The following is a 13,623-nucleotide window of genomic DNA, read 5'->3' on the forward strand; positions in this document are numbered from 1 at the left end:
TGGCATCAGTGTTCCCCTTTTAGAAGGAGAACTCATATAGGAAGTGAAGCACTTTCTGTGATAGTTAAAAAATAACATTTGACGGGTGCATATGTAGAGGTGGTAAGCAGGAAATGATACTGTAGTGCGCTAGTTCAATCTGCTGTTTTTGCATGGTACGCCATATGGTGAGAACCTTGAATTTAGATTGAAATAACTCTTGATTACACATTGAATTTGTACTGAATTTAGACTAAAAATATAAAAATGGAAGCAATCAAGGCCAGGGAAGTCCAAATAGGGGCTAAAGTCTTACTCTCCAGTACCAGACAGACTGATTAATACTACAGAGGACATAACACACACACACACACACACACACACACACACACACACACACACACACACACACACACACACACACAAAATTTGTGGCTATATATTCTGACTCTTATTTAATTCTTATTGGGAACAGTAACTATGCTTATACTGGTAAGGCTTCATGCAGTACTACACAAAGTAAAACAGAACGAAGTTCAAAACTGAATCAAGCCCATCTTTGACCCCCCCCCCCCTTTTTTTTTTTTTAAATAAGGTTAATTGAATGCATGATGAGTGAAAGCTATACAGCATTTACCTGTACTGTTTCTCTGGGTTGTAAACAAATACAACTTTAGACACTTCAAACCCCTTTGTCCCTCTCTTCCTCCCCTCATTTTCCTGTTCTTTCCAGGTCTGTCTAACGGATGTACACGTCTCTGCTCCACTCCTCTGGATTTTGGTTGCGCCCCACCGTGCTTTCGCCTGCTTCCACATCTTGACAGTAGCGCTCTCTCAGTTTGCCCCGCCCCCGCTGATGCTGATTGGTCGAAGGTAGCACTATGTTGAGGTTCTCTTGGTCAGGCTCTGCCCCCTCATCCTCCCAGGATGCCTGTCGAGGGGCATGGTGGCCGGGATTTAGGCGACTGCGACAGGAGTCAGGTTCCTCGTATGGATCAGTCTCCATGTCATCGGTATAGGCAGAGTCGCGGCTGCCCTGCGTTTCTGAATCGAATGTGTCTTGGCGTGATAAGCCCCGCCCCCCTGCATGCAGCTGGCCGCGAGAGGAGCGCAGTGGCTGTTTGCTGCCCAGGTCAGTCTGGTAGTCCTGGAGGCTGGCACGCTCTGTGCCAGGCCCTTCCCTCTTCTGCTCACTGTGCACCAGAAATGGGCCCTGTGCCAAGCCAGAGCCCCACATCACAAGCCCAGCCATTCAGCATGCAGAAACACAAACAGAGCAGAGCAGGAAGCATGTTAGTGCCAGAGTTAGCATTCAAGATTAAGGCACAAACGTTATAATATGTTATATATGTTGCATTTCTCATCATGCTGTTTCTTCGCCCTTTTGGACCCATCTAATACAGAAAATACTGTGACAGTATAATCCATTTACTTAAGATATAGATTACAGATACATATAACTACTGTCCTAAAACATATGACACTATAACCATGTCCTCAGTTCCCTATTTAAAAGAAACTTACAGCCTTACCCAACATTTTATAGCAGACCGCAGAGTTGGAATAAGGCCATTATAGATGAAATAAGAATGAATCAAATTCCATAATATCACCATGCATTTATGGGACTGTGAGTATGATGAATCAGCAGGGATTCATCAGCAAGGATTAATCAAAGGGAATGAATCACCAGGGATTAATCAAAGGTAATTAATCAGCAGGGATTAATCAACGGGGATTCCGGCTTGTTTGTGCCTGCATGAACGTCCCTTAGACCATGTGCCTTTACCATATGTAATCAAATCACCACCATATCTGACATATTTTGACACATTTGGGACATGAGACAGGATGGCAAAGCCTTTTGTGATACTAATTTAAATGCAGAGGACTGTGGTGATACATAATGGTTAATAGCAGTGCAAAAGCAGCACATGACTTATAAAGATCTTGTAATATTCATGAAATGAAGTTTGTATCCAAATGATTCTATACTCCTTCAGTGTTATGTATGGATGAGGAAATGACTGTTGCAGTGACTGTGAATATGGCAGACAATGAACAGCTAAAAGACACTACTGAATGTTATTTCAATAACAAAAGGCAAGATGTTTCCAGCATGTGGTGTATGGTTCATAAACATTTTACTGCAAAAAGATTAACATTATACCTCAAATAAATGAAAGTTCAGTAAACATGCTCCTATAGTTCAAACTCCATATAAGATCAAAGGTCCAGTAAACAGTACCAAGTTTCACTAACATTTTATCTGAGGAACTGAACCTGAGTCTCTTGTGTGTTACACAAGAGTGCTGCTGAGGTGCAGGCTGATTAGCCTATAGTTTTCAGGTTGGCCACAAGGCGTGATGATACTTATGTGGTGGGACGTCATTCTAGTCATCGCCAACGTGACTATATTGGGAAGTAAAGGCAGTTTCCCAGCCTACATAGCATTCATGTTACTAAGTACCTTTCAGGGGCCTCATGTATAAAACCTTATAGAATTTCCATCCAAAATGTTTATGTATGCACAATTTTCAGAGTTTGTGTAAAAGTTAGTTTCAGAAAACCTTACATAGGGCATGTTCCAAGCACACGTCCCCTCACATATCCCACATATAAGCCCTTTCACCTGCCTTAAACAACCATAATATGTTTTAATGTATTCCTGAGCTTATTTGCATAGAATAGGGGCAGTGTTTCTTAGTGAATCTGTTTGCAATGACGTAAAAAGGTTAAAAAGAAAGAAAAAACGCAAATATGCTCAAACAAATATTTTATCTGGCGGTCCGTGTGTGGGCCTGAGAAATAAAAGAAACAACAGTTAAAGGTGCTGTGAGTTCAGTGACATCTGGCCAGCCCACTGCACATACAAGAATGAGGCCAAACATAAACAAATTATCCCTAGAAATTAATAAACTCTGCTTGAAGTGCTTAACTTTGATCACAACTGCGGTGGATTCAGCTTTGAGACATATCTTTTCAGAGCACACTTTTTCACATAAATTTTTATCTTTAATTAGTTTAGTGCATGGTCTGTGTTTATCCATGAGGCCCTTCATGACTGTCCACTGTATATAGTATTCACATTTCTTGAGGTCCGACATGAATGCCCACTAGACATGATTTTCACATTTTTTATTTAACCAGTTTTAAATCTTATTTGTTGAACCTTTAAAGCGGTCAAGTTTAACGTAAAAAAAAATTTGCAGCAACAAAAGCACACCTGTCAGTTAGTGCCCTCTAGTGGCCATGGCGAGGACCCACCGTGTAAAGTTAAATGTATACATTGTTCAAGAGACAATTTCACTTTTTGTAGCTATACCAATTAATTTTTTTAAAATTCTGCCTACACAATTTTTAGACAAGTAGAGTAAGGACCTATAGTCTACAGTCCATATAGCTGCCTGGTCTCTCACCAAACTGTTCTTTGGTGTTGTTCTAAAAACCTTTTTGTATACATTCTTGGATGTTTGAATGAATGATAATTATGCCTGTGTGTTGGAGACTCTTATTTGTATATACGATCATGTATAATTCACTACACCAAATGATTCATTTATATCTTGCTGCTATGACGATAGCACTCTTGTCTCCTTGACAACTGTTAAAGTGGTGAATGGGCAGATGTCCACCTTTCTTTGTTCAAGCTGCAGTCAAAACATACACACACAGCAAATTAACTTGGGTAAACAACACTAGCATCCACACTCACACCATGTCTGAATGAAAGCATGTTATTAATAAGGTAAGGAGGTGAATGTGTTTTGCAGGAGCGCTGGTACCATGGCAACTTGGAAAGGGGGCTGGGATCTAGCCCATGTTTCCCAGGAGACAAAAGGCGGGTGGAGAGTGCAGGCAGCACAGTCTGAGCTGGGGGAGGGTCAGACAGCTGGGGAATAAAAGGTGGGTGTGTGTTGGGGGAAGGGGGGCACTCTTAGGTACAAGGTGGGAAACATACTCGTTGTGATTATGTCTGTTGTTGTGCATGTGTCCATGTACATACATAGAGAAGGAAATCAGTACCAGAAGAGAGAAGACACAAATAAATAAGTTGCACAGATAAATAAATAACTAGACTTCAGGTGAGGAGCCATCTGAACTTTTCTTCATCATGTACTCTTCTTCATTACATCAAGGAAGAGGGTGGCTCTTGGACTCCACCCTCCACCATGCTGTGCCTCGCTCCCCCTTTTAGAAGACGTGCTCCTGCTCCTGACCCTCCTGCTGGAGGCCGGAGCCATCCAGCAAGTCCAGGTTGCGACGGAGTGAGGTGAGCACCTGTACCTGCAGGTTGGAGACGGGCTCAGGCGAGGCGGCCAGTGCCGCCGTTGCCATAGTGCGATTGAGCAGCGGGTTGGGGGGATTGCAGCTGGCCGGGTGCGTGGCCTTCCAGTACGCTTCCAGGTAGTCGGCCAGGTGCTCACACGCATCCTCCAGCTGGTTCTCATCCAGGATGATGTCGAACAGCTCCTGAGCAGTGGCAGGACAGAAGGGAGGATGTTCCGAGAGGTAGCATCAAAATATGGAGCAGATTTATTTCTACATATTTTAACAACAGATGCATATGTACACAGACATGCACGTGTGCGCACGCACACACCCATGCACACACATACTCACAGGGGGACACTGTGCTAATTTGTCTGCTGCCACCATTTGCACATTGAGGTGTTTGGCCTGAGATTTACCTCTGGACTTGATCAGTCTTTGCAACACCTTAGAGAAAGGAAAGAGATAGAGAGAGAAATAAAGAAAGAGAGAGAAAGAGAATAAGGAAGATAAACAGAAAGAGTACAAAGAGTACCTGAACTTGAAAGAGTACCCATCTGAAAAAAATGCATGGCATAAGAAACTGCATGTCATTTGTTGTTTGCGTTTGTGTGTAACTGAGTGAAGTGGTAGTGTGTGTATTGTGGGTACCTTTGGAGAGGCGATCTTAATGTAAACTATGATAGGTGCCAGGGACGTCTTGGCAAGCTGAGCTGGGTGGTTAATGGTGTCGGCATCCAGAGCCACCAGCTGCAGGGTCCGAGCCAACTCGAAGATTCTCTCTATCTCACTCTGTACTTCAGCTAATGGAGAGAGAACAAAATTAAAAACACACACAAACACAGAGATAAAACCAAAAAACAACCAATAGACTGTTATCTGTTTTACTATAAATGTATGTTAATAAAATGAAAACTGTCTCTCATTAGGAGAATGAGTGTCAGTGAGTGGTGTTCATCACAGACACAAGCACGCTGCTGTTTTTTTAATGAGAAAGACAAAAGCTGAATTAACAGCACATTCTGAAGTTTGTCAGTATCATGAGTTGGGAGGTTATTGTGTTGGTGAGAGCAGAGGCTCCAACTCCTGTTCTCCTCCCACTCTAAGCCACCTGAGTCACAAACCAGCAGGCCAGCAGGCCAGCAGTCCACTCCAGGGAGTGCCAACTGTAGTTTAAATGAGTTTCAAGACAGACATTTCTGTTTGTGGAGGGGACAGAAAGTGATAGAGAAAGAGAGAGAGACTCTACACGTTTGTACATTGGTGTGAATATTTGAAATAACCAATGTTATAAAGCATACCAATTCATGTAGGTCACTGTGGTTCTGTGTTTGTGCGCATTGTGAAAACATATTTATTTTTATGTTTACAGCAAATGCCAGGAAGAAAATATTTTAAATAGTCTGAAAAAATGCCTTTGAAAAGAAGTGCAGTGTTTCCCTGCAAACTGAAATGCTGCTAAGTTCAAAAGTTTATTGCAGATTCAATAAACACAAAGAGCCAAGCCACTGAATAAGATTTGGTGAGTTGAGCTACATATCTGAGTAGTGAATAATGGGGAGGGTTTGGGTCTGTAAGAGCCTCTAATAAAGTGTGTGAGGATCTAAAGTTAGGGGTGGGGATGGATGGATGGATGCTCAGCTCTGAGGAGAGAAGGAGATGGGGGCATACGTACCCAGTACATCTGAAGTGACAGACAGGATAAAGGGGGAAAGAGGGCGTGGCAGAAAAGCAGATGGAAAGACCCAGAAAGACAGGATGAAAAAGAAAGAAAAAAAGGACGATCAGGCAGGGTAGCTCACGGGGGGAAGATGTTTCAGAAAATGTTCAGGAAACACTGACAGTATGCCCACAGAGCAACCACGAGACAGTGGAGAAACTTTCAAAGGCCTTGAGATGAAAACAGCTCTACACTTCATATTCACATCTCCACTTGCCACAAAGCACCAAGAGTGTTGTCTGGCATGTTTCTATGGTTAATTATTCCGTTGTGTGACTATCATACCCAAACTGGATCTGGTGCTGGAGCGTTCGATGATGGTGTGTTTACTGGGGTTGTTTAGGACCGAACGTTTGGCAAGTGAGATGTCTGCTGTCACCCGAGTGATGGATATTCTGGAATATTACAATATGCAATCAACACCACACACACGCATGCAGGCACGCACGCACGCACGTATGCACATACACACACACACACACACACACACAGAATTTTATCATCATCAGGAGTGATATCATCTACACCATATTTATAGGATTCTAAAACTTTGACACTTACCTGCCCTCAAACTTGTGTTTCAAGAAGTCAAAGAGGGCTTTCTGCATCATATCAGTCACCTGAACAGTAACACACACACACACACACACACACACACATTTACTGGGATTTACCTGCTGTCAGCAGTTCCTCTGGGCAGTTTTATCTCTTGCCTTTATTTAACTAGCAGGATCACTGCTTTCATATCCAATGGGCACTATGGCTACTCTGGCCATGAAGCCAAGCACTGTAGCTGCCATCTAAGAGGCTTAAAAGGTCCTGAAAGGTCCTGAATGATCTTGAGTGGTGTTCAGTTTACACCTCAGTTTATAGTGTAGTACCTCATAGCCTTTGAGTGACGGGCCCACTAGGATGATGGGCCTCATTGAAGGCACCACGTCATAGGGAGGAATATGTTCCATCTGAGGTATTGAACGCATGAAGACACACACACACACACACACACACACACACACACACACACACACACACACACACACACACAGTGTTAAACAGTATACACTATACTCACACAAACAATGCAGTTGCAGCACATGTCATGGCAAGTTGGTTATCTACAATTTAATTCATAGAAACAGCAAGATAACACATAAAACACAGACTATCCAGAGAGCTCTCTAATGCAGGAGTGAGAGAGATCTAAAAGTAACTTCTTTTGTGCTTTCATTTATCTTGTCATTGATTTGGCTCTAAAGTATGTTTCCACCTTCGTGCCAGTAACGTGCTACTGAGCTGGACTGAGCTGAGGCACAGTGATACTGCCAAGGGACAGCTCAGTTAACCCCACACACAAACATGCCTCCACCACACAGCAGCTGACGTAGGTCCCAGCTGACCAGCACCGGAAACAGTCCTCTATATTATCATCTCGGATTACACACTGCATTGTGAGCATCCCTGCCACATGCCCACAGTGTAATGACACTGAACAGGTGCGTGCATGTGTGCATGCGTGCGTGGGCACAGGCCAGAGGGGCTCGCACCAGTGTGCGCGGGACGCACATTCGATGCATCACGCACTATTAATACCATCAAGTCTGTCACGATGAGCTGGTCTCTTCATGAGGCATGCATATGTGTGTGTGTGTGTGTTTTTGGGTTTTTTTGTGTGTGTATGTGTGTGTGTACGTCCATGCATGCGTGAGTGTGTGTGTGAGTGTGCGCATGTGTGTACGTGTGTGTGTGCATGTGCATACTGGAGTAGCGGTGTCTCCGATGTGAAGAGGCTCTTCTGAGCTCATTCATCTGGAGAGTTTGGCTAGCATGCAGCAAGGAGAACAGCCAGTTCTCCTCAGCTCTTATGCTCAATAGCTTTCACTGCACTCTTTCCCCGCGTTACATAAACTATCATGTGCCTACACTACATCTAGCTTTCAACTTAGATTGCTATCCTGTTTGATACCTTTATGTTTGTAATCATAGTGGGAGAACTTCATTTTAATCCTAAATTATATACTATCAATAAGATATACTAAATTCATTATAATGTTTTATAATACTATATTGAATGCCATGCATAATGGGTTGTGCTAAAAGTCCATTATAACTACTCATAAGTGTGGTATTGCAAGTGGCAGAGACATACATAACACACTATAATGTAGGAATATGACACTTTTAAATAGAGGTTACAAAACACATTCATATGAATACTGTGGGTAAGAAAATTGTAACATATTGTAAATCCACACGGAATGGTCCAGTAGTGAATTAGAAATGACTAAAATTGTATGGAACTTTGATAACATTGATGCCAATATGCATTTTAGTTGCAATCCATTTTTAAGCTGACTGTAGATTTCAGAGCTACTTTGATCTAGTAACTGCAGGTAATTTGATCCTTTTATGTTTACTCGCAATAAAAACTAACAAGGACAGACTAAAAACTTGATGACAGAAATGCTGGAAATGGAGGAAAATATGGTCCAGTCTAAGCGTGTGAGTGGGTGCACTTGGTAAGCCTATCTCAACCACTGGAACACAGCAGCGAGACAGCAAGCTGCCACGTCTGTCATTCCCAGTTATGACTTATGAGTCACATTAAACTGGAGGTTAACCGATTGACTCTTTGTAGGTGTATATGTGTGTAAGCGTTTGTGTGTGTGTGTGTGTATGGAAAGGGGGCTGAAAAAATGTGGGGTACCATGGTTAAAGAAAACTGCTGACAGTCTTCCTCACCACAATGACAAGCCTGAGCTATGTTGGATATTGTGAACAGCACTAAGTTCTGGTTTACAGCTAATAACACGAGCCAAAAAAAGACAAAAAGAAGAAGACAAAGGCACAAGGGGGAGGTTGGAATGTAAAGTCACCGACTCACCGACTTCTGTTTCTGTTTGGCTGGCCCGCCTAGCATTCCACACACAAACCCGCACGGAGAGAGAGAGAGAGCAAATACAAACAAACAAACAAACAAACAAAAGCACAAAGCATATGAGGTTGTTCACAGGCTGTTAATTCATTCAGTAAGCTGGGAGGCACTGAATTAACCAATCAAATTTAGCACAGAAGAAAGGAAGTAGGGCTATGAATAGAGGCTAGTCACTGATGACTGTGGGTCAGCAGACTGCTGTAAGTCAGTCAGTGTCCTCTCAGCATACACATGAGTTAATGCTTGAGCAGTTGCTCAGAAACTGCATCTCTTGTCATACTAGCATGTGCAAAACCCAGAGGGAAAAGTACTGTAGGAACACAAAGCCACATGACATTAAGGACGTCTTAAAAGGATAAGAAACTGGACATCTGATAAGTTGGTGCATCATCAAAACACTCTGACTCTCCCAAGGAATACATGCCGCATACACGGGAAAAGCACTTGATTAGAGCTTGATTAGAGACTTTGGGCATTAGTCGGAGACAGGGGTAGATTTCCAGGTGCACTCTGGGATGAAGGCACTATGGTTACCTTCTTAAAGAAGGGCAGACGGTGTATGCTGCCCTGAGGGGAGGTGACACTGCCGGCCACGCCCTTGCGGTCACGGGTGTCAACAGGCTCTTCAGCTTCCAAATCCACCGAATCATCATAAACCGCTGAGGACATATCAGCTATATGGGGGGCCGGACCAGTGAGGAGGTGGCAGGGGCCGGGTGGGAGGGGGATTTGGTGATGAGGTATAGAAAGAACAGAGCAGGGAAGGAAGGCAAGAAGTGGGGGAGGGACAGAAAGAGCAACGTGATGTCCACTATGTGCAGTCTCTAACGCAGAAAACATGAGCAAGAAGAACTGAGATGGAGAACAAAAGCAGAGTAAAAATGAAGCAAGAGTCCAACCGAGAGAGACAATGTCAGCCTTACAAAAACAATGACAAATCTATGACAGATATGATATACCAGCATTCAAAATGAAATCAAAACAAGCTAACGGAGACAGATATAAAAATGATGTTAGAGAGAAGTACAAGAGGAAAAGATAAATTGGAAAAAATTAATACAGAAAGAGGAATGATTGCAAGAAATAGAAAAGGACAATAGGAAAGGGAAGGTGGAGTGGTCAGAAAGGCTTGGACTCCCCGGGGTGGCATTCAGGAGGTTGTGTGATTTGGCAGCCTGATTGTATGGTGGAACTGTGTGTGTGATTGCTGGGGAAGAAGGGTCCATATCATATCTCCATAGAAGCATGGCAGGCTGAAGCGTGCGGCATACCTGTCCCAGGGGGGGTGGGTCTACGGCTCCCTGAGGCCACGTCCAGACTGGAGCTTCCACCAGACTTACTGAAACAGAAGAAAGAAGCACCGAAGATACAGGCTTGTGCTTAACAAATGGATGACTGGACTGACTGATGGCTACTGTAGTAAATGACTGTTCAATGGAGGGTGTTAATACTGAAAATGTGGTGATAATGTGGTGGATAAGGATGGGTGTGGTGATTGGCCATTACCTGGAGCTGAGGCGGTTCTGTCTACTTCTCTGCTCCTGTATCTGACGAGTACTTTCCAGCTTCACTGGACTGGGGATGAATCCCACCTCACACCCCTCCTTCACCAGACGCCCTATCCACCAGTCATTATTATATTTCTGTTTGTGGGAACACACCCACCCCCACACACACACCCATACAAACACATACAAACATGCATGCACACACAGTGTGATATTTTTTATACTGTGCTTTCAGTGTGTTTTATACAGTATTTATCTGTGTCTTGGTAAATATAAAGAGCATGGTGTAAAGTGGCCACAAATGAACAAAAGCAGAAACTCAGCTAGTCACATTAGAATTAGTCTAATTGCATTAGAAAAGATAGCATCCAAGAAAGCAAGAGAAGTACACACTGATTTTGAAAAGACTCCTGTAAAAGCAATTCATTATAATTATAATCATTATAATAATATTAAGAAAAGAAAGCAAACAGGATTAAATTTTACCCAGATGAGAGGGCTAACTGACCTCTTTGATATGCAGAAAGTCTTTGGCTTCAAATGAGATGGCCATGCCCTGCACCGGAACATCATCACTGGGTCCAGGGTTATAACCAACATTAGTCCTCACTGCAAATGCGACTGGCTTTGTCTGTGAACAGGGGGGCAGACACGCCAGGAGAAGCTCTGAACACTGAGGAATATTTTACAAAGTGAATAATGTAACATGCAATCAACAAGAATAAAGATCTGAAAAGTAAGGAGGGGTAGTTTCATTTCCATGTGAGAGAATTGCCTGGATCTGCCACACTATTGAGATTTAATTGGCCTCATTTTTTGACTGAGGAAAGTGTTCATTTTCAATAAAAACCAAATTGCTTTTACTGAGGCCACTGAGTGTAAATGTAAAACCTCAGCAATGCAATGTCTGAGAGCTTTTTTGTCTAATCAGTGGTCATGGATCAGTTAGAGGGGAAGTTTTAGAATGCGGTGATTGTGAATGGGAGGTGGGGGCTTTAGTACTGGTTGATGGAGAGAGAGATAGAGAATGGAGAGCACAGAAATGCAGAGGCAGAAGAAAGAATGAGAGGAGGAGGAAAGAGAGAGAGACAGAAAAAGAAAGACCTTGGCTTTTTCGAGCGTGGCCAGCGCCTGTCTGTCGGCCTCTTTCCTCAGGGCCTCAGGGTCCTCCTCCAGAGACACGTCAGAATCTGAGGGGCGACTGGTGTAGGAGTCTGCTGAGCCCTGAGTGGGAGCAGAGGGATAGGAGAGAGAGGAGAGAGAGGAGAGGAGAGATTTGGATGTTTGAACTTCTGAACATGTACACATTCAGTTCAGCCTTTGGCCACAATACTTTAAAGTGTACTCTATATGCTGAAGCTGATTAATAATCATAGCATCTCAGTCTTTCTGTTTGTCGCTTTCTCCCACGTGTACACACAGACACACACACACACACACACACACACACACACACACACACACACACAAACAAATGTGTTTTATCAAAAAATGCCTATAGCTAAATATCTCTAGGCAGCATGGTGAAGAGAAAGAAGGCATGGAACAAGAAAAGTTTTGGAGAGTGAAACAAGTTGGAAGAACTCTATAGCCTCTTTGACTCTTTACATTTGTCTTTTTGCACAATGAGAAAATAAAAAGGACAGCAAGAAAAGAAAACAGCAGCAGATCATAATCTTTCATGTCAGCATATACAGTATTGTTCCTTTATACTCAGCATCATATTTTTGTTTGTGCATGCAAACCCACATTACAAGTGTCATAACTATATTATGCTTAGATTCAAATTTTGCAACAGTGTGACGCATGTGGTTTCATGGGCTACAGGTAGGGTTGGAGCTCACTGCACTGTTTGTTCTGCACCTGCATGATACTAATGCAGCAGGCAGCCTAGGGCATGGTGCTCACTGCTGCAGAAACGATCTGCAGAAGTAACATGAGTGCAGTCGGACAATTCAATCCATCTGCTGAAATCTTTCTACTCCAGTAGATGCTGTGTGTGCTTCCACCGGAGGAGGCCAGGATTAGCCGCTCCCAACTACCTTTCACATCCCAGTATACTGAAAATGATATAAAAAAAAAAAACCCCAAACCAAATCTTCATTGCTTAAGCATGGCTTACACACTTTTTTTTAAATACATTCTGCACTCCCCATTCTCCCATTCTTAAACATACACAGTGTACCCGGAGCTGGCTGGAGCAGGCTACAGAGTGCCAGTGTGTCTTTATGTAAGCCACCCACACCCTTCGTCTCCCTGGTTCTTCTTTTTTCCCTCTCTGCTCGCTGTTTTTCAGGTGTCAGACGCACTCTTAACCGTGGGAGGTGTCGACAGGCATGAGGACAGCTGCAATGAATGACTCAGTGTGAATGTGTGTGAGAGAGAAAACATAAGGGAGTAGGTTTGAGATAATCAGTGAGTGTGTGTGTGTGTGTGTGTTAAGCTTTAAATAGAGGTGAGAATTTGCCATGATGACATATGCCATATGGAATCATGTTAAATTATTCATAACAAACAAAACTAACAGGTATTCAGTAAAGACATGCATGCACGTGCACACACACACACACACACACACACACACACACACACACACACACACACACACACACACACACACACATACAGTCCTATTGAAAGTTGCAACATTTTTACATACCATTTGTCTCTAAATTAGCAAATTTTGTCTCTAAATCACCAGATCATTAGTAAAGTTAGGTCTTTACACAAACCAGCTCGTGAAGCTTTCATTTTTTCTAAAGAGAGACAGAGGTAGCATTACCTTACAAGTCATTTTACAGGGATTATCATCAAACATGAACACTTTAGTGACCAGCATTCTTTCTCAGTGCTTGCAGTTAAACTTTAAATTTAGATCAGCTCAAGGTTGAAGGAATCTCAAAAAACCAATGCAAACCTATGTATTTACATGAGATTGCCAAACACAGAAGAAATCTTGTCACGTGCTGGGACACTCCCTATGGCATATCAGATTATCCGCATTCACAGTTGTCTGCCTACAAACCACCAGCACCTGCACTGTTCATTTAATGTTCATTCATTTATCAACCTGGAGGCTGGAAAGATTGTTGCCACTCTTCCCAAAGCCTTGCTAATCTCCACTTTGTCCTGCTTGTCTATTCTGATATCCAGAGTTCTCCCCCTCTATACTGCTCCAGTCAGTCCATGCAAAACAATGATTTATTAAAGGT

The 13,623-nt window shown here is 42.9% G+C and overlaps 1 protein-coding gene across 3 annotated transcripts in view; it reads right to left on the bottom strand.

Annotated features, from left to right (window-relative positions):
* The window catches only part of cacnb1 (calcium channel, voltage-dependent, beta 1 subunit), a 34,959-nt gene that overhangs the window by 2,405 nt on the left and 18,931 nt on the right, over positions 1-13,623 (bottom strand). For 2 of the 3 annotated variants that reach the window (XM_081711210.1, XM_081711212.1), the window contains 12 exons: positions 11,516-11,635; positions 10,920-11,042; positions 10,410-10,546; positions 10,175-10,242; positions 9,438-9,577; positions 6,853-6,933; positions 6,533-6,591; positions 6,257-6,366; positions 4,903-5,054; positions 4,603-4,698; positions 4,267-4,452; positions 617-1,192 (listed from right to left, as the gene is read on the bottom strand). In XM_081711210.1, the coding sequence (XP_081567336.1) occupies positions 719-1,192; positions 4,267-4,452; positions 4,603-4,698; positions 4,903-5,054; positions 6,257-6,366; positions 6,533-6,591; positions 6,853-6,933; positions 9,438-9,577; positions 10,175-10,242; positions 10,410-10,546; positions 10,920-11,042; positions 11,516-11,635 (1,746 nt within the window). In that variant the 3' untranslated portion in view covers positions 617-718. Of the gene's footprint in view, positions 1-616; positions 1,193-4,266; positions 4,453-4,602; positions 4,699-4,902; positions 5,055-6,256; positions 6,367-6,532; positions 6,592-6,852; positions 6,934-8,852; positions 8,882-9,437; positions 9,578-10,174; positions 10,243-10,409; positions 10,547-10,919; positions 11,043-11,515; positions 11,636-13,623 lie in introns of all 3 variants that reach the window. The other variant, XM_081711211.1, reaches the window with a different exon arrangement.

The sequence above is a fragment of the Electrophorus electricus genome, chromosome 3, assembly GCF_041902795.1.
Source record: "Electrophorus electricus isolate QZ-2024a chromosome 3, ASM4190279v1, whole genome shotgun sequence".
Classification (NCBI taxonomy): Eukaryota; Metazoa; Chordata; class Actinopteri; order Gymnotiformes; family Gymnotidae; genus Electrophorus; species Electrophorus electricus.